The 21,072-nt window shown below is 45.0% G+C and overlaps 1 protein-coding gene across 1 annotated transcript in view; it reads right to left on the reverse strand.

The window, feature by feature from the left end:
* ADCY2 (adenylate cyclase 2) overlaps positions 1-21,072 on the reverse strand; it is a 458,110-nt gene that overhangs the window by 110,577 nt on the left and 326,461 nt on the right. Inside the window, exons 7-11 of the mRNA XM_004380271.1 lie at positions 19,639-19,797; positions 18,701-18,833; positions 16,964-17,140; positions 9,370-9,413; positions 4,049-4,129 (exon numbers count right to left, since the gene is read on the reverse strand). Coding sequence (XP_004380328.1) covers positions 4,049-4,129; positions 9,370-9,413; positions 16,964-17,140; positions 18,701-18,833; positions 19,639-19,797 — 594 coding nt within the window. The remainder of the gene's footprint in view (positions 1-4,048; positions 4,130-9,369; positions 9,414-16,963; positions 17,141-18,700; positions 18,834-19,638; positions 19,798-21,072) is intronic.

Genomic DNA, 21,072 nt, shown 5'->3' on the forward strand with positions numbered 1-21,072 from the left:
TTGCCTGTGAGCCCGGGACTGGTGCCTGTGGAATCCGATGAATTACTGGGCTTTTCCTCCTGTCCTGTTCTCACAGCAAGTCCCGTTTGCCTGTGGCTGTTTCCTTGTCAAAATAACGGACAGGCCTAACTCTTCTCACCTCGTCCTCAGAATTAGGGAAGGTATATTCTTCCTGTAGACCTAACCCATCTCTGAATTTTCTGAGGTGGCTTCAGTGCTCATCACTAGCTTGTAGAACATTCTAGGAAGATTTATGTGACCTAGGGCAAGCATTTTTTGGTGAGGTGGATTAGTTGAGAGAGAAAGAATTAGAAGTAGAGAAAGAGACAGAGAGACAGAGACACACAGAGAGAGACAGAGAGACAAACAGAGAAACAGAGAGACAGAAACAGAGAGACAGAGAAAGAGGGAGAAATAGAGAGACAGAGAGATAGGGATAGAGAGACAGAGAGAGATAGGGAGAGATAGGGAGAGATAGAAAGACAGAGAAACAGAGAAACTGAAAGAGATATATAGAGAGATAGACAGGTAGAGATAGAGAGAGAGAGATAGGGAGAGAGACAGGGAGGGGGAGAGAGAGAGAGAGACAGAGAGTTTGTTGCGTATGTTTCATTCAGGGTTTCGTGGCATTTCCTGGCACAAGTCGTTGGTGACATGGAGAAAGTCCTCCCACCCTGGGGCTATATAACAGATGATCCCTATTAATGAATTAGAAGCCCTGGTGGCGCAGTGGTTAAGCGTTCAGCTGCTAACCAAAAGGCTGGCAGTTCGAATCCATCAGTCACTCCTTGGAAACCCTATGGAGCAGTTCTACTCTGTCCCATAGGGTCACTATGAGTCGGAACCAACTGGACGGCCACAGGTTCGGTTTAGTTTTATTGATGTATATGAAGCTGTTTTCACCAGGCCCAGGCCCGCTGGAGGAAATCCCGAACAGAAGGCTCCTCTTAGGGATTGAATTGTATGCCCCAAAACATACGTTGTAAATCCTAACTTCTATACTGGTGGTGCAGTGGTTAAAAGCTACGGCGAGCTATGGCTGCTAACCAAAAGGTCGGCAGATGGAATCCACCAGCTGCTCCTTGGAAACCCTATGGGGCAGTTCTGCTCTGTCCTCTAAGGTCACTATGAGTCCGAATCGACTTGACCCAATAGGTTTTTTTTAAAGCAGAGACAGGGGAAACCAAATGAAGATGGCTGAGAAAGAAGCTGAAAAGAGACAAGGCCCTTCTCCCAGAGCCGACAGAGAGAGAAAGCCTTCACCTAGAGCTGGCGCCCTGTATTCGGACTTCTAGCCTCCTAGACTGTGAGAGAATACATTTCTGTTTGTCAGACCCACCCACTTGTGGTGTTTCTGTTATAGCAGCACTAGATAACTAAGACAGCTCCTAACTCCAACTGAGGGGTGCAGGCACCCCCACGTTCTCCTGGGAATCATCTGGAACGTCAGAAAGCAGTGTCTCACAGCAGATGGGGTGCTGGGATGGAAGGACGACCACTCTATCTATGCAGCGTGAACTCAAGGCCTCGGTGCCTCCACTGTGCATGCAGGCCAGGGGGACCCGCAGAGTTCGGGAAGGTGGTCTGTGATCCAGAAATGAAGTAAGGATGCTGGTCAGGTGGGCCTTCAGTGTGGAATTCAACCCTCTCTCTGCCCTGTGGTCTGAGTCCCCCTCTGTCCGCAGTCTGTGTATAGGTCAGCTACAACACGCTCAGACGTATTCAAACACGTGGACCACACACTCTTCACAGCTCACCAGCTACCTGTCTCCTTGACCTCAAAGGTCAGAGTTTATCCCCTTGGAGTCAGTCACGTCACTTCCTTCCTGCTGTATTCTCTAACGCACACTCTTTCAATGAAACGGGAGTCCCTGGGTGGTGCGGTTAATGCACCTGGCTGCTAACTGAAAGGCTGGAGGTTTGAGTCTACCCAGAGGTGCCTCAGAAGAAAGGTCTGGCAATCTACTTTGGAAAAATCAGCCACTGAAAACCCTGTGGAGAACAGGTATACTCTCAGATAGTGGGGGCGCCAGGAGTCAGAGTCGACTCCATGGCAACTGGTTTGCCGAAATGTGTCTTACAGGACAGTCTGATTCCTGAGAGAGAACCGCTGCTGGGAGCGAAGCAGGAGGCCAGCCTGAGCCCTGAGCACCCTCCTCCCACCAGGCTCCCCTCTCCTCACTCTCTGGCTCTCAAGAGGAGAGGTTCTGCTAAGCCTTCCCTCACCTCAGCTATGCAGACTGTGACCAGGTAAGCCTCTCCTGAGCCTCTGCCTCAATCCACAGCACTAGACTTCACCTGCTGGTGGATTCCAGGTTTGTGATGGCTCTAGATTTCCAAGGGGGAGGGTGGAGGCAGTTTCTTACAGTGCTCCTGGGTCCCAGGGCAACTGCCTAGGCCCCTACTGGTGGGACCCCAGCACTGCAACAGGTGGGAAGGCAGGACTATGACCTCCAGGCAGGTGTTAATTCACTGTGCCAGCATATCTGAAGTGCAGCTCTGGCCAACCAAGAGAACTGATTTTGTAGACACATTTGCACATGTGTACACACACACCACACACACACACACACACACACCACACACATTCTCACATACACACGCCACGCACACCCTCACACACACACTCTACACACACATACACTCCACACACACCTCCATATATACATACACTCATGCAGTTCTTCCATAATCTCTGTAAATTTTCTAAAAACAAATACCTACAAGGAACAATCTAGAACAGGCATGCATTTTGCAATGCCATGTACTAACTGAGACCCTTTAACCTAATTTTGGAGCCCTGGTGGCACAGTGGTTAAGTGCTACAACTTAACCAAAAGGTCAGCCGTTCGAATCCCTCAGCTGCTCCTTGGAAACCCTATGAGAAAGTTCTACTCTGTCCTACAGGGTCACTATAAGAAGCCAAGTGTTCTGTGTGGAAAGCATTTATACTTTTCCATGAGTCAGCTTTCTGGATAAAAATTCAATAGTCAGGTTTTCAGAAGGGTGGAAACGCGTCCATTAAGGGTCTTCATCTGGGCCGACTGGGGCTTCCACAACAATTTAACTCGGCAAACGTGCGCCGAGTGTCTCGTGTGCCCTCTGCCTTCAGAGGTGCATGGCCAGTAAGCACGATCATCCTTCTTTCCACTTCTGCATCGACATCTCCTGAGCTATATATAAGGGGACCTGGTGATGCAAAGGTTAAGTGCTGGTCTACTAACCCAAAGGTTGGTGGTTTGAACCCACCCAGCAGCACTGTGAGAGAAAGACCTGGCAATCTGCTCCCGTAAAGATTTAAAAAAAGGAAAAGAAAAAAACCATTGCTGACGAGTCGATTTTGACTCACATTGACCCTATAGGCCAAGTAGAACTGCCCCATAGGGTTTCCAAGGAGCGTCTGGGGGATTCAAACTGCCGACCTTTTGGTTAGCAGCCATACCTCTTAACCACTGCGCCACCAGGGCTCGCCTGTAAAGATTACAGCCTAGAAAACATGCACACAGCAACAAATGGTACTATTGAAAACCACAGCAGCAGTTGCTCACCACACAGCCTGACCGGCACTGAGCCTCCAAGAGTCATCCTCTTCCCACTGCCCCAGGAAAACTCAGACTCTCATGCTCAAGACCCTCTTTCAGGGTTTAGAATGCAGGTATCCCCACACTCTCTGACTTTGCAGGGAATAGAAGCATTGGGGATGGATGATGTCACATGGCACACGTTACAGAGTTTCTCCTCAAGAATTCCTACTGAGCTTTGAAACTACCACTCGACGATCACAGTATCCACCATGTTTCTATCTCTCTTTATACCTCATTCGCTTATCAGCATCTTAGTTGGAGAGTACATTTTCTAGGATGAAATACTATTAACAGCAGCTATTATTAAGGACGATGGTGGTGAAATGAATGAATGATCTCAAGCAACTTGATTTTACCATGTAAGCATTACAGAGCTTGCGGTGAAATATTTTTGGCAAATATGACATTTTCAAACAGGTTTGCAGTAAGAGACGAATGTTAATTTGAGACTAAAAGGTACTCACTTCTGAGCATTGATTCCATCAATGGCTTGAATCATCCTTTCATTCAATTCTTCTTCAAATCTTTTCTTTTGTGACTTGGTTCTACAAAAAGTGAAAATATTATAGGTAAGAATATTATTACTAAAGGAAATATTAAGGCTATTTCTCTACGATGCCAAAAGCTCTATTTAACGCTGCTAAAAAAGTAAAAAGAAAAAAAGAAAAAGAAGATGACAGTTTATGAGGACGCTTTTCTCTATGAACATGCAGCTACTCTGTGTATTGAGTAAACTGATGAGAATTTGGGGTTCAGCAAAGATGTACCTTAATGTTCACTTGGGGTAAAATTCTTCCAGGCATTAAAAAGCAACTTCGAAAGATATGTGCTCAGTGCATGAGATCTAAGAACCCAGTATTGGTGATACAAGAACTTTCTCTCCTGAGAGATGCGTTACTTTTTGACTTGCTGCCATTAGAACTTCATTTCAGGATGGACCCCACTGGCACAGGAAATTCCCTGCATAAACCTGGTTTGATTGATAAGCTAGTCATTCCGTGCTCATGTTGTCTTGGGTCGCTTTTCCAGAATTTTCAGAACTAGAGTCTTATTTAAGAGCTCTGGTGGCGCAACAGTTAAACGCTGCTAACTGAAAGGTTGGCAGTTGGAACCCACCCAGTGGCTCTGCCGGAGAAAGACCCCGTGATCTGCTCCCATAAAGATTATAGCCTACAAGACCCTATGGGGCAGTTCTACTTTGTAACACATGGGATCACGATGAGTTGGAATCAACTTGACAGCACCTAACAACGGTCTTATTTTAGGCATATCAAGGCTAAATTGTATACATTTAAAAGTTCCCCGATTTTGAGAAGCACTAATACCTGGTGGCACAGTGGTTAAGAGCTCAGCTGCTAAACAAAAGGTCAGCAGTTGGAATCCACCAGCCGCTCCTTAGAAACCTACGGGGCAGTTCTACGCTGTCCTACAGGGTCACTATGAGTTGGAATCAACTCGACACAATGGGTTTTCAGTGTTTATATCACAGAAAATCCCACTTATCTGTGTTGACCACTCACTTAGCAGCAGATAAACTCAGCCATAATATAAGATACTTTATTAAAAAGTTATATAAAAATAATAAGAAGAGTTCCTCATGGTTAATTTGACAATTAACATGAGAATGATGTCTAGGAGAAAATTGAAAATTTACCTATTTTTATAAGTTAAGTATCTATTGAAAGGCTAATAAAAGCTCACATACCTCCCTCCAGTTTGCCTAACCATGCCTGTGACTACAGCCTGGTGTTGACAAGGATTCTGAGTCAACTGTGGGACAAGCACTTTACTTCTCTGCATTCTGGCTGGTTAAATTATTAATTCAGCAAACCTTATAATCTGCAATAAAGCTAACTTTTTTTTTGTTTATTGTTGTAGTTTAAATGAAGTTTACATTTCAAGTTAGTCTCCCATACAAAAATTTATACATAAATTGTTATGTGACCCTAATTGCTCTCCCCATACTGTGATAGCACACTCCTCCTTTCCACCCAATTCCCCATGTCCATTCAACCAGCTCCTAACCCTCTCTGCCTTCACATCTCACTTCCAGACAGAAGCTGCCCATTTAGTCTCTTGTATCTACTTGAACTAAGAGGCACACTCCTCACCAGTATTGCTTTATGTCCCACAGTCCAGTTCATCTTTGTATGAAGAGTTGGCCTCGGAAATTGTTTTAGTTCTGAGCTGATAGAGAATCTGGGGGTCATGCTTTCCGGGGTTCCTCCAGTCTCATTCAGACCATTAAGTCTGGTCTTTTTATTAGAATTTGAGTTCTGCACCCCACCTTTCTCCTGCTGCATCAGGGACTCTCTGTTTTGTTCCCTGTCAGGGTGGTCATTGGTGGTAGCCGGGCACCATCTAGTTCTTCTGGTCTCAGGCTGATGAAGTGTCTGGTTTATGTGGCCCTTTCTGTCTCTTGGGCTAATGCTTTCCTTGTGTCTTTGGTGTTCTTCATTCTCCTTTACTCTAAGTGGTTGGGACCAACTGATGCATCTTAGATGGCCGAATAAAGCTAACATTTTTGAGTTCAGAATTACTTGTAGATATCCATAGACAACAATCCTATTGAATATGCAATATCACATTTATCTGCAATCATATCTCACAGGATTATTATTAATGAGATGGATAGGCTTTCCAATTCCATCATTCCACCTTGATGGGTTGCTGCCTTCAGACCCTGCCTTCTTCAAACATGCCAGGAGCAGTGTTGGTTCAGAAAAACAGAATGACATTAAGTCATCCACCTACAGATATCAAGCCAACTGAATTAAAAAGTTTAGCATGTTAAATTATAAACTTTTTGAAGAGGCGAATTATATAGCTTTTTTTTTTCTTCCTTCTTAAAAACAAAAAAGCAAGGGATCTTATAAGTCATCCAGCCTGGCTCACACATTCTCACTTTACAGCTGAGAAGCTGGGATCCTCACAAGTGGCATGATGTGCAACCGTAGACCTTCTGCGTTACTTTTTTCAGCTCCAAGTCTAAACTTCAAGCTTTCTGACTTCAATTTTATTGCTTTCCATATTGCAAAGTTTTGGGAAGCCTAAGAGGGAGTGATTGATTTGAACATGCTATTGATCATGAGGGTGACAGAGGACTGGGCAACACTTTGTTGTGTTGCACAAAAGGTCGCTATGAGTTGGAGTGGACTCGACAGCAGCTATTCATCTATCTCCAGAGGGAACAGGGTAGGTACCTTGGGGCAACAGGAAATGTAATTCTTCCCTATTTTGCTCAGGGCTAACAATGGCCTCACCTTGCTGAGTCCGTTTTGAGGATGAGCTTAGAGAATGCTGGGCTAGAGCTCAATGCGGTAACTGGCACACATGACACGTTCAAGCAGTGCCAGCCATGATTACGCATTCTTTGCATTTGGTAGTTATTTGGACAACTCATGACACACCCGCCATTTTCTCCTCAGTCCCCGTAATTTTATGATCTCTGCTATGGAGATGACAGGACACCCTCAGGGGCTACTAAACTGCTCACCAGGAATTCTTGGTTTGCCACCCAGGCTTTGTTCCTCTGACTCTCTGCTCTCTGATTTTCTGTCCTTGTCCTGCTCTAGGACCTACCATCTGACCCCCTTTCTGTTCCCTGCCCCAAACCACAGTGCCACCCCCACGCCTAGCTGTTATATCTAAGGAGCATGGGAGAGGGTGTCCACCGCCTCAGTGAATGCTTCAGTATCCTGGGAGGCCAACTTACGGCCAAGCTGGAGGCTCAGGGAGGGCTTATAACCTAGCCAGTGTTACAGGGCCAGGAAGTGCCACTGGGAATCCTGGGTGGGTCTGACTTAAAAGCGGCCTTCTCTCCATGACGCCACGAGGCCAGCAAAGATCAACGCTCTCAGAGGAAGGTGGGATAAACAAAGAAGGCAGGGCAGGAGGGCAGTGACAGAGGTAGGCTTTGGCGTCACCATGACAGGCACAAGGCTGGGCCTCGCTGCCACCAGCACTGTTGTTGTTGGGTGCCATCGAGTCAATTTTGACTTATAGTGATGGAGTAGAACTTCCCCATAGGGTTTTCCTGGCTGCGATCTTTATGGAAGCAGATCACCAGGTCCTTTATCTGCAGAGCCGATAGGTGGATGTGACCTGCCAACATTTCGGTTAGCAGCCAAGAGTTTAACTGTTGTGCCTCCAGGCTCCTTGCCAGCAGTGTGGCTCTGGGCAATTCTCATAACCCTTCATAACTCAGTTTCTTCCTTTCTAAGGTGATCAAGGCAACAGCATCTACTCATCCCAGAAGACATCACCCAGGCATGTTGTAGGAGCTCCAGGAGGCATCTCCCACCGCAATTTTAAAATAGATCCTTGACCCAACCACTGGAGTAAAGGAGAATGAAGAACTCCAAAGACACAAGGAAAGTATTAGCCCAAGAGACAGAAAGGGCCACATAGACCAGAGACTTCATCAGCCTGAGACCAGAACTGGATGGTGCCCGGCTACCACCAATGACTGCCCTGACAGGGAACACAACAGAGAGTCCCTGATGGAGCAGGAGAAATGTGGGGCGCAGAATTCAAATTCTAGTAAGAAGACCAGACTTAATGGTCTGACTGAGACTGCAGGAACCCCGGAAAGCATGGCCCCTAGACTCTCTATCAGCTCAGAACTAAAACAATGTCCAATGTTCCTGAAATTAGCTTAAATTCTCTTTAATATGTTATATGCCACTTGAAAAATAATGCTGCGAAAGCCCAAGAATCCAATTATCTGTACAACATAAGGATTCCAAGCGCTATATCTCAATATTCAAATTTTAAACGAAATACAAATTAGAACTCAGGTCAACGAACGCAGGGACATAGGCTGATTCTGGAATGACGTGCGTTATTGCCATATTTTGGCAAGCAGTAATCTACCCGTGTTTATTTTCTCTACAACAAAATGTATGTTGGGCTTGTATCTTTCCTTCCTTCCTCCAAAACTACTGAGACGCCCAATAAATTGACCTCCCTGTGGGGAAGGAAGGCTGGTGAGTTCTGGGCCTTTCCTTAGGTATCCCTGCCCTCTTCATTAAGAAATACCTTAACTTCCAAACTGATATTAAAGTACAACTCTGAGCTCAAAGGCTAGAGGAACACTGCAAAGGAGAAGCGTCCTGAGCGGGACTTTGTGGTGGACGGCGCCAAGTGTGGAGATTTCGGGAAGCTTTCTTGCTTTTGGTCAGGAACCCTTCTTTTCACTACAGAAAGGCTGGGCTTAGCTTGCCTTTGGAGTCCCTGGATGCTGCAAAGAGTTGACATGGTTGGCTGTTAACCATAAAGTTAGAGGTTCAAGTCCACCCACAGGCTCCTCGGAAGAAAGGCCTGCTGATCTGCTTCAGAAAAATCTGCCATTGAAAACCCTATGGAGCACAGTTCTACTCTGACATACGTGAGGTTGCCATGAGTCGGAGTCAAATCCATGGCACCTGTTTGAATTTTCTTAAAATGAATCTGTTGCTTAGAATGACATTTTTTTATGTTGAATTCTAGAGATAAAGGCAAAATAAATTTTTCTTTTACTATACATTAATATTAAGAAAAGCCGTTTTAAGAAGACAACGTAAAGTTCTAAAGTGTTCGCCAGATGGTGTCTTCCTTTTCCCTCTCTTAATCTGGATAACACGAAGCAGCCTATTTTTAGAAACTGCAAGCAATTTAATGAGGCCTTTCACAATTCGCTGCTCTTTAGAAGTAGCCTTCAAAATTCCTATAATTGATGATAATTACTTTCAGAAATAAATTAAAATAGGCCTTTCAAAAGGAGGTGGCAGAAGATCGACCATACCTTAACGTGCGATGCTGGAAATTATGCTGACCCATCGGTACATCCTATTAAAAAAAGAAAAGTTATTAGTTGCCGAAAACATATTTCAAGAAGAATTTTTGCAATGGAAACAATGTATAGCATTTCTTCTTGTATCATGAAAAGTATCTTTTTTAGTGTGTAAAATACATATAACATAAAATTTGCCATTGTCATGACTTTGAAGTGTACAATCCAGTGGTATTACCTTCACCGTGCTGTGCAACCACCACCATATCTACTTCCAAAGGACTGTATGTTTTAGGGAATGAATAATTACCCACGTAGAGAAAAAGCTTAATCATAAATGTGAAACAAGGTTATAAATGCAGTTTATATTAGAAATGTCAGTGGGATCTATAAACTCCAGATGCTGAGTGCATGGAGACTGGGGTCTGGATTTTTACAATTTACATCCTGACACTTACAGATAGGATTTCAGATGCTAGCCTGCAGAGAACTGGGATTAGAGTTCTTGTAAGCTACTTAGGATCATGGCAAAACGTAGTTTGGGTTTGGCAGGAGAAAAAAAATATTAAAGAGGTTTTAAACTGCAAACATAAGCACGTAACCTATAGCCAATCTGTAGCACTGAACTGGGCTGTTGAGAAATGGTACCTATCAGCTAAGTTATGCAAAATCATGAATTACTGGGAAAAAGAAGAGATCAATAAATGAGTGTAATCATTCCTGAAATAGGAACGGGGGGACGCTGGTCAAATGTTCAATAATACACTTAGAAAAAACAAGATTCCCTTGAATATATTTTTGGTGGAAATGAAAATAAAAAGTTAGAACTAAGAGGCTTCCAAGGAAATTTTGTTTGCTATATGGATCTCCAAGGTTAGATGAGAAAATGTATTTAGCCTAGGGCAGGTTAAGGGTTTTTTCTTTTTAATAATGGAACTCCAAGCTTTATTATAAAAAGTAAAATAATCCATTATCCATTAACACTATCAATGTTGAATCAAGAAAAAGCGGAGCTCTGCATGGGGGATAAGATGAAAGAAATACGTTTCTGGCAATGGCAGCTGTTTCACCTTGGAAGGTAGCCACAAGAATAACGATGGTTCTTCCTGAAAGGGAACAGGAGATATGGCAAAGCAACAGTGGTATGGGTGTCATGACCTAACCAAAGCCTTGGGGTTTTCTTAAGACATCCTAGATTGCTTCTAAAGCTGTCCCTTGGCATGCACCCAGGGCTGGTAAGACCAGCTGGGGAAGACAGTTGAGTTCATTCAAGAGGTCCTCTATTTTTATAGTTAGAGGACCTGAAGTCCAAACACTAGACAGCTACAATTATATACTGTGAGACATCTTCATCAAAACATAACAACAGATGAAGTCGGACTAAAATTATACCTATTGTCCCACGCTCAGATGATAATGGACATTGCTAATGTTGCTATTAGGTGCCATCAAGTAAATTCTGACTCATAGCAACCCCAAAGAACTGCCCCATAGAGTTTTCTAGGCTGTAACTTTATGGGAAAACAATGCCAGATCTTTCTCCCTAGGAGCTGCTGGGTGGGTTTGAACTGTCAACCTTTCTGTTAACAGCTGAGTGCTTAACTGTTGTGCCACCAGGGCTTCCTTTTAAGGGAGATTACCATTGCCATAGAGTTGATTCCAACCCCATAGCAACCCTATAGGACAGAGTAGAACTGCCCCATAGTGTTTCCAAGGCTGTAATCTTACGGAAGCAGACTGACACATCTTTCTGCCTCGGAGTGGCTGGTGGGTTCGAACCACCAACCTTTCACTTAGCAGCCAAGTGCTTAACCACTGCACTACTAAGACTTCCTCCAAAAGAGATTCCAAAAAACCCATTGCTGTCGAGTCGATTCTGGTTCATAGTGACCCAATAAGACGGAGTAGAACTGCTCCATAGGGTTTTCAAGGCTGTAAATCTTTAGGGAAGCAGATTGCCAGATTTTTTCTCCTGTGGAGCAGCTGGTGGGTTCCAACTGCTGACCCTTCAGTTAGCAGCCGAGCGCTTTAACCACTGTGCCACCAGGGCTCCTTCAAGAACAATAACACACGTGGAAAAGTGAGTAAGATCTTTTCTTCACAGATGTACATATGAAACAGTTCAGGAAATCATTTACACATGACTCTTATTTCTTAAAAACCAAGCAAGCACCTCACCAACCAACCAACAATTGCCGGAGAATTATAAATCTCCATGACAGGCGTAGTTATTAGCCATCAGCACTATCAGGAAATGCAGCGTTGAGGTAAAGTTATCCAAAGTATTTTTTTTTGTAAGGGTGAGAGAAACCTTGGCTCTCTTGACTGACAACTGGAATCAGAGTCCTGGAAGGGTGTCCTCTGACAGGCGTCTAAGTGCCGGAGTGCCCAGGCCCCTCCTTGGGTCTCCCCTCCCCCAGGTGTAACTGTCCGGTACCATGACTCCCAACGCCCTCTCCCATCAGACGTCTCTCACATCCCCGTCTGCAGCTTGGGCCTCTCCCCTGAGCTTGTTTACCCAGCTGTCTACTTGCTAGCTGCACTCAGGCATCTCAAAGGCTTATCGACTTTCACATTTCCTTTAGCAAATACTTGAGTTCTCCACCTTCAGCATTTGTCATCTCAGTTAATGGCACCGCCTTTCGCTCAGAGGTGCAGCCAAGAGTACGGAGTCCGCTTTCACACACGTCCTCTCCACCACCAAGTCAATTTGCTCTACTTGCAGATTAGATGCTGAATTTTCTCCTCACTGTTCCCCCTGCTAAAATCTGAGCACAAGATGGCATGGTTCTCACTTGGAGATCGCCTCCCGATTTGTCTACCACCTCTGCTCTTGCCCGTTATTCAAAAGCATAAAGCGTACCACGTGCCTCTCTTGCTTAAGATCCTCCAATGGCTTTCCAGGACACGTAAAATGAAACAGGGACCCTTCACCTCAGCTCTTTAGTGGATCTTGTGCCACTCTGCTCATTGTTCACGACACGCTGGCCGCACTGGCCTTGGCTCTGCCCCTGGGAGATGCAAGTCCATCTCCATCTCAGGGACACCGACTGCGTTCTTCTCCCAGGCCTTCACGTGGCCGCCTCCTCTCCCAACTAGCTGGTCTCCTGCTCAGAGACGTCCTCAGCCCTCCAGCCAGAGTGGCCACCCCACACTCTCGATACCATTACTCCATTTTTTCTTCATCATAGCCCTCGGCAGCGCCCCCTAATGATCTTTTTGTTTCCCTACTAATGGTCTGTCTCACATTGTAACGCAGACGCCTCTAGGATTTGTTCTGGCTGTTTCGCTTGTCGACTTTCTGAAGGATCATGGTTTTTTGTCAGATTACGTTTCTTTTTTTAGTTAACAAAGGAGCAGAGGAGATTGAGAAGAGAAATATAAGTCAAAACGAGAATGCTGGGCCCCTGCCAGTTGGGCTTGGAGGTGCAGCTGTAGGATGTTGGGAGGTGTGGGGCACAGGGTCCCTCTGGGCTTTGCTGTGTGCTGTATTTTTTTTTTTACATTTATATATTGACATATGTCATCAGCATATTTATAATATTTTCTTGTGTTTTTGGTGAAAGTTTACAAAGAAAATTAGGTTCCCATTTGACAGCTTCTACATACATTGCTCAGTCACATTGGTTACACTGTTCACAGGATGGCAGCACTCTCCTCAATGGCGTTCTGGTTGTTCTGTCTGTCCTTTACCTTCTCACCTCGGCTTTACAGTGATTGTTGATCTTTTGGTCTCACACGGACGGTTTTTACTGGAGCACCATACTCATGGGTAATATCCTTTGTGCCAATCTCTTATTTCATTAAAAGGTGACCTCAGGGGACAGTTTCCGTTCGAGGTTTAACGAGTATCTCAGGGCACTAGTCTCAGGGAGTCCTCTACTGTCAACTGGTCCAGTAAGTCTAGACTTCTTAAAAATTTGAGTTCTGTTCCGCGGGCTGTGTGTTCTTGTTTTTGTTATTGTCGGCTGCCTTCAGGCTGGCCCCTGACTCACGGTGACCCACGCGCGACGGAACGAAATGCTGCCCGTCCTGCGTCATCCCCGTGATTGGTTGTGGATTGGACCATTGTGGTCCATAGCATTTTCATTGGCTGATTTTTGGAAGCAGATCACCAGGCCTTTCTTCTTAGTCTGTCTTACTCTGGAAGCTCCACTGAAACCTGTTCAGCATCACAGCAACAGACAAGCCTCCACTGAGGAACGGGTGGTGGCATGGCCTTTTCCTGGGTGCATCCAAGGCTAGATTGGCCTGTGACCCACAAGAGGGGCTGGGAGGCACCCTGGTGGCCTCAGAGCTCCCTCCACTCCTGGGCAGTGCTAAATGCACCAGTAAGTGTCACTAAAGCTTTTCCTTTCCAAAGCATCACTTCCTCCCTGGTCATGGCTCCACAACAAAGAAGCAACTTGATAAACACAACCAGGCATGACCTTCAGGTGTCCTGGAACACGTCTTTCTGCGTAAGTCAGTGGGAGCCCAGTCCCCCTGTCTGATGACATACGCCCAAGAGGGCAATGAATGGCCCTACCTTCCAATCACTGCCAGAAAGAGTATCTCAGTTCAGCCCTGCCAGAACCAGAACCGTGGACTTGGCTTTGCTGTCTGTTGGTTTTATTGTGGTTGTATGTATTATCTACATATTAGAAAGGAAACCCTGGCGGTGCAGTGGTTAAAAGCTTGGCTGCTGACCAAAAGGTCAACAGTTTGAATCCACCAGCCGCTCCTTGGGAACCCTATGGGGTCGTTCTACTCTGTCCTATAGGGTTATTATGAGTTGGAATCCACTCAACGGCAAGTTTGTCTTTTTTTAATATATCATAGAATTCGCCATTTTAATCATTAATTGTATAACTAAGTACACAATCCAGTGACGTTAATTACATTCGTCATGTTGTGCAACCATCGCCACTCTTTCTATCCAAAACTTTTTCATCCCCCCAAACAGAAACTCAGCGTCCCTTCAGCAACACCTCCCCGTTCTCCTTTCCCCAGAGCCTGCTGACCACTGATGGACTTTTGTCTCTATGTATTCACCTATCCTAGGTATTTCACATCGGTGAGATCAGGCTATACTTGTTCTTTTGTGTCTGACTTATTTCACTCAGCATAAAGTTTTCAAGGTTCAAGCAAGCCACAGCAGATTTTGGAACTTCATTTCTCTTTACGGCTGAATAATACCCCATTGTGTGCACAGATCCCATTTTCTTTGTCCATTCATCCGTTAATGGGCAACTGGGTTGCTTCCACTTCTTTGCTATTGTGAGTAAAGTTTCAGTGAACACTGGGGTATAAGTATATGTTTACACTCCTGCTTTCAATTATTTTGGGTATATACCTAGGAGTGGAATTGCTAGATACCACGTGTTTTAGTGACATTTTGAGAAGCTCAAAGAGGCTTCAAGGAATGATACCTGTCCTGCAACCAGAAGACAGGTGGCTGTTGGGGTGACAGGTGGCATGTGGGCTGTGGCAGTGAGGTTCACCACAGCTGTGGTTTGCAAAGTGTAGTCGCTGGGCCAGCAGCATCTGGATCACCTGGGAATTGTTAGACATACCTATTCTCCAGCCCCACCCCAGAGCTGTTGAATCAGAAACGCTGCAGATGGGGACCAGAGATCTGTTCATTAACATTCTCTCCAGGGGACTCCAATGCGATACACGGAAGAACCTCTGCTCTGCACAAGACCGAGGGCTGGGAAAGGTTAACAGCGTATAGTTAAAGCCTCAGGTGAGTGGTTTCACAGGTTCTTGAGCTGACCCAAAGTCCTGCCCGAGTGTGGAGGTGGAGGGTCCTGAAGAGAGGCTTCCCTGGGTGATGCTTTAATGCTGAGATCTTGGCTTTTCTGAGGGTGCTGGAGGACTCAGGAAATGATGAACTCACTGGACCGTTGGTGGGGCAACAGTTAAGCACTCGGCTGCTAACTGAAAGGTTGGGAGTTTGAACCCACCAGTGGCTCCATGGGAGAAAGACCTGGCGATCTGCTCCCATACAGATTATAGCCTAGAAAACTCCATGGGTCAGTTCTACTCTGTCTCAGGGTTGCCATGAGTCGGAATCAACTTGATGGCACCCAACAATAACAACTTGTAGCCACTGTTCGCTACATCTGGTCAAAGCTCGTGTAATTTACTAACGGAATAAATTCAGTTCTCTGATGGCCTAGGATGTCTCTTTTCATCCGCCAATGAGAACTAGGTCACTTTACATTTTCTTTTGTACCTCAACTGCATGCCCAATATGGTTAATTCCAGTAGACATGAAATTATCCTCGGAGATCGTCTTAAAATCTAACAACACGATTGGGATTGTTCTGAGTGCTTCGCTGAAATGGCTTTTCTCTCCTGTGTGTCTCTGGGTTCAGACTTACCAGTGACTGTGAAGATGACACAGGACCAAGCAATATTTGGTTCTGTTGGCGCCAACTCCGGCAACTAACAACAACAACGTGTGTGTCTTTCTATCCTCTGCCTCCATCTCAGTGATCTGACTGCACATGTCCCTGCTGTAAGGCGCTTATATGTTTTATGTCATGTTGGAAGTAGGAGTCATCTAAGTAAGGAACCACAGTAGAAGAATGCATATTGCTGGAACATTTGCATCACAAAGATCCAGTCCTGATGATGCCATTCAAACTCCAAAGGTACCATGCTTTTATTTGTCTTTTTATGAAGATTTTCAAGGCCTTCTCCTTCACGGCACCAAAAAAAAAAAAAAAAAAAAAAAAAGGATACAAAATTTTCAATTGTATTCAGTAGCTACTTTCAGTTGTATATAATGCTGTGTTGGTTTATTAAGTTATAATGCAAAATCACTCCAGGTTGAAACCCTCAGGGGTGCAGGCTTGATGCCCACTAATATACCAATAGCTGTGTTAAAAAGAAATAGTTATCTAACTTCAATTTCAAGGGGATTCTCTTACCCATGAACCCAAACTGCAAAAGTGTTGACTTGTTTTTTTTTTTACCAAGAATTGTTCTGCAGCATTGCAAATTTGTCTTTCCCAGCTAGAAAAAGGTAGCCAATAACAAACCCATTCATTATTCATGGTTTAATGAAAAAGACCGTGTGTTTCCTTAATTTTAATTTAAAGAGGTCGCATAGCTACAAGTGGGTAAAGGGTCAGATTTTCAAGGGTTGTTTTTTAAATGCTAAATCAGAAGCCATGAGGTACTTTGTATCCATGGACACTTCTATTCATTAAGCAAAAAATTATTTAAGCTTCCGTGCAATCTCCAGTTCTTGGGAGCACTTTCCTTCACGCAGGGAGACTTGTGCTCCCCCAGTTTCCAAACTGCTTATTAAATCATGAAACAATAAAATATTACACTAGTGTTTTGAGCTAAAGTTTTGTTGTTTTATTTTTCAATTGTAACTGGCCTACTTTGAGCCAGTTATTTTTAGAGACAATACAGTCTCCCTGCATGCATAGAGAACGAGCTCGGAATAAACCTTCTGTTTCAATTTCTTTGTGTTTTAGCTATTTTTAACAGCCTCTCCAAGAAGGAGATGGTGAGCTGGTCCTTTGGCATGGGGTCCACAGCCTTTTGCTTTGAGGACCAGCTCTCCTCTGGTGCCAGGGCTGTCAGGTGCCATGGAGGTACCTACCGTGGTGCTAATCTTGCCATTCTCGGTGGTCATGCTGTCCCGGTGGTGCAGGTGTGCGAAGGGCTTGGCTGCTCCCCAGGACTCCAAGTACCGCGTCATGCGCACAGACGCCCTCATCTTGGCTCCATCCAGGGTGTGGCGAGGTCGGAAGAGGTGCTGGGGGCTCCGTCGTTCTCCCTGGGGGCAAGAAACAAACTATGACACCAGGTGGGCCACAGGTGCACCTGGAGCCCTTCCTGCTAGTAGACATGTGCTCACACCCAGCCCTTCGAGAAGTTCCACTCGGCTAAGCTGATTCCTCTAACATCGCTCCATTTGTCCATTACGGCTTCTGCCCTCATTTCTTCAGAACTGTTGGGGCCAAGCTCTTTGCATGGGTAATTCTTCCAGAGAGAAAAACGTCCTCTGTAATTAAAACTTAGGAAAGACAACAGCCATTTTAATGGGCATTTTCATAAATTAAAGTCTAAAACAGAATATGCTGATCTGTTTTACTTTTTCTTGATAGCTGTGTTTTTCTAAGTGAGTGTTTTAGAGGCTGGGGGCTGCTTCTCTAACGGTGTCACATACCCACACTCTGCAGTTCTCTGCCTGGACACAAATGTCCTTTGTACTCATTTTCTATGCTTCTTCCCTTGCTGTTCTTCCTGCTGTGACGCACGTACCTCCAGGTTAATTGTTAAGTTAGTTGGAAGTTTCACTTCCCCTGGGTGGGGTCCCCGGGGAACTACCTCAGGACAAGCCCATGAACTTGATCTTGCTGATTTTGTGATTTGGGTTTTGACTGCTCAAGGGACTTTCTTGCTGCATTTGCAGTACTTATGAGCTGTGTGATCTTGGGAAATTGATATAACCTCTCTGAGCTTCAGATTCTTAATCTGTGAATAGGGACGATGCCCACTTGGCAGGCATTTGGGAAGGGTTAACAGAGAGGAGGGCTCTACCCGCTTGCTCTGGTCTGGTTCTTGGTGCGGACACAGTGAGAGACTTGGTTGGTGTCTGCCAGGCAACGGAGGTGCTTATTGTATAGAAGTTAAATACATCTACACACACAAATATATATGAGTTATTTATCATTTACAATTTTCTTCTGTGACCTTTTTCTTAAATGTTCACCCTGTGTCATCTCATTAGGTGTTTATCTCCTGAGGGCCTCGTCAAAATTGACTTTTCTCTTTATTTAGCTTCCCGCCTGCCAAGTACTCAAGGCTGGGCCCGTTATAAGACATTGATATAAACACACAACGACCCAACACCAAGAAAGCACGTTGGTCAACACCTTGTCATACAGACAAATGGTTCAGTCCAACTGTTTCTTTAATGAATATTTAAATTCATGTCTGCAAAGGCTTTTTTCTCCCCAGAATGGAACCACCACATGCATTTAGTGTTATTTTAGAGGCAAAAACTAGCAAAGAATTACACTGATATTTTATTAAAAACAGTTAGCCATGTAAGTCATCTGCCCCTCCTCTCCCAGAAACCGGTTGCCGTTGAGATGATTCTGACTCATGGCAGCCCCGTGTGTGTCAGAGTAGCACGGTGCTCCATGGCGTTCTCAATAGCTGATTTTTCAGAAGTTGGTCTCCAGGCCTTTCTTCCAATACACCTCTGGCTGGACTTGAACTGCCAACCTCTTGGTTAGCAGCCAAGCACACTATTTGCACCACCCAGGGACTCCCCACCTCAACCCCAGGAGTACTAAACTAACCATAGACTCTCTACAACAATACTGACCTTGGGGTTGATGACAAAGTAGGTTTTCACCAGGTGCTGTTTTAAATACGGGTCCCTGATATCACCGTCTCCCTCTTCCACCTTGTAAGCTCCATTCAAGTGCTCCAAGGTCACCGAAGAAATGTGAACACGCCTGAAAATCCATTTTAAAACCCAAATCAAGACATATAGAGGTAAACATGAAGGGAGATATTCTATTCCTCTGTGACTTCAGAAATGATTTCTTCTCTCCCAAATGAAGGAATGGCTTTAAGTTCATGGGAAGAGTGACTTCAATTAAAGTTTATACTCTATTAACTATTACTTCGGAAGGATGCCCCTAGAGGTCAGCAGCTACTAATACTTGGAGCTTCTCCACACTCACAGGCATCTACATGGAGGGTGTAGTAAGCTAGAGCAAATCACACTGGATGACGTTGAAATTTTGTGTGCGAGACTATCTTCTGAAACTCATGGCAAAGGCATTTTAGACAGGTTGCTGACTGGTGTAAAAGTATGTGTTTTCATTCTCAACACTTACTCTTGAGTTCCTCCAAATGATAGCATTTGCACCAATATTCTCTTGTCTGGAAGATACACTCTTTTAACCAGAAACAGAAACTACATTTGCTCATTTTAACGGTATTGGCTTTGGAGGTCACCAGTCACAGAGACCTGCATTTCTGGACGGCATCATACAACATCTTTAAGTCAGTTCTCTAGCCGTAAGTTTGCAAATAAGGAAGAGTGTATAATTGGAATCTTACTTCCACAGTCTTTGGCCAATGGCCACAGGGGTGGTGGAGTCCATATTTCACTGAGTAACGTTAGTGAGTAATGTGGCACTAGCAGGGATGATGAGAATCCACTGATCATTGAGCAGTCAGTCATTAGCCTGTGGACCCACCACTCCTAATCTGATGCCACCCTGGAGAGGGAAATCCAATGCTCTGCCTTACCCGGGGACTCCTCCAGCCTCCATGTGGTTGGCCAGTGTGACGTCGTGTGACCACACATCATACTGCCACTTCTGCAACCCAATCACACCACAGAGCACGTTCCCAGAGTGCACGCCCACACGCATGTTGATGTCAACTCCAGTGGCGTCCCTCACTTTCCTAAGGAAAGAAAAATGACATCATGATTCAGTAATGTCCTCTTCCTTCTCTATATTGTGGCTGCTTCTCCTGACATCTTATTACTCAGAATTTCTCAGACTGTCAGCAATATTTCCATGAATTCATTCTGGGGCAAAGAATAGTAGATTAGTGCCATGAGCTGAGAAAGGGCTTTTCTGTCCTATTACTCCCAGACTTAAGCAGAAGCTCTGGTGCTCTGGTTAGTAAAGACGGCTTGGGCCAGACCACAGTGATGACGCAGTTCAGCCGGAATGATCAGTTTTCCAACCCACATGTACCAAGCACTTTTAGTGAGCCAGCACCTGTCCTTCATTTTTATGCTAGAATTCTGCTAGCTGGCCTCGAAACATCCTGCCATGTCAGCAATGGTTTGGGACGTCATTTGTAATTGTAGTGCTTAGCACACTGTAAGTTCCCAATCAATATTTCTGCTGATAAAAGAATAATATGGTTTATTTGTGAGCTTAACAATGATTTCAGCCTGAGCAGTGATTTTTAAAAATAACCATGAGATTAAGGCTTTTCAATTGTGCACATTCTTTAACAAAAAAGGAAAAATTACACTTTAAAAAGCTTTAATAATGCATAAGGTACCACTGGAAAAAAATTCATTAAAAAAAAAAGCATTTAAAGGCAGAACCAACACGGTGCTATAGAGAGATGCCTCATGCTATCCTTCTGCATCAAAGACCCAAAAGACTTAGTAAAAGGATACAAACATCAATCCTGGAACCTAAAGCATCAAGTGAAGGGATAAAGAACTAGATCAAGCACCAAATGGAAGAAGAAACTGATGGAGAACACAGAACAAGGAGAGCTATGGAGTGAGGGTCCCCTGCTAGCTAGTGTGGCACAGCATTGCCATCTTGGAACACAGCCAGTAATGGCCCTGGACAGGGAGTACAGGAAGGCAACTTCACAGAGCTCCCAGCAGGAGACACAGCACCCAGTAACCAGAGAAACACGCTTTCCCAACCTTCACCCTTCTGCCCCATACCCCACCTCCACCCCTTCCTGATGTGCCATGCCGGGCTGCTCGGCTAGAGACACACTGGCTCAGGGTCACCCCGCGTTCACCCTGTCCTACTAGCTGGCTCCCACTGTGCCACTTTTTTCTCCTTCCCTTTCTTCCTTTTCTTTCTCCTTCCCACTTAGCCCTGTACACCACCACCACCCCCTCCTGGTGGGCCACGCTGCACCACTCAGCTAGAGAGCCACCAGCTCATGACTTCCTTGGTTCTGCCTCGCCCCCAC

Source organism: Trichechus manatus, unplaced genomic scaffold, assembly GCF_000243295.1.
Source record: "Trichechus manatus latirostris isolate Lorelei unplaced genomic scaffold, TriManLat1.0 scaffold00072, whole genome shotgun sequence".
Lineage (NCBI taxonomy): Eukaryota > Metazoa > Chordata > Mammalia > Sirenia > Trichechidae > Trichechus > Trichechus manatus.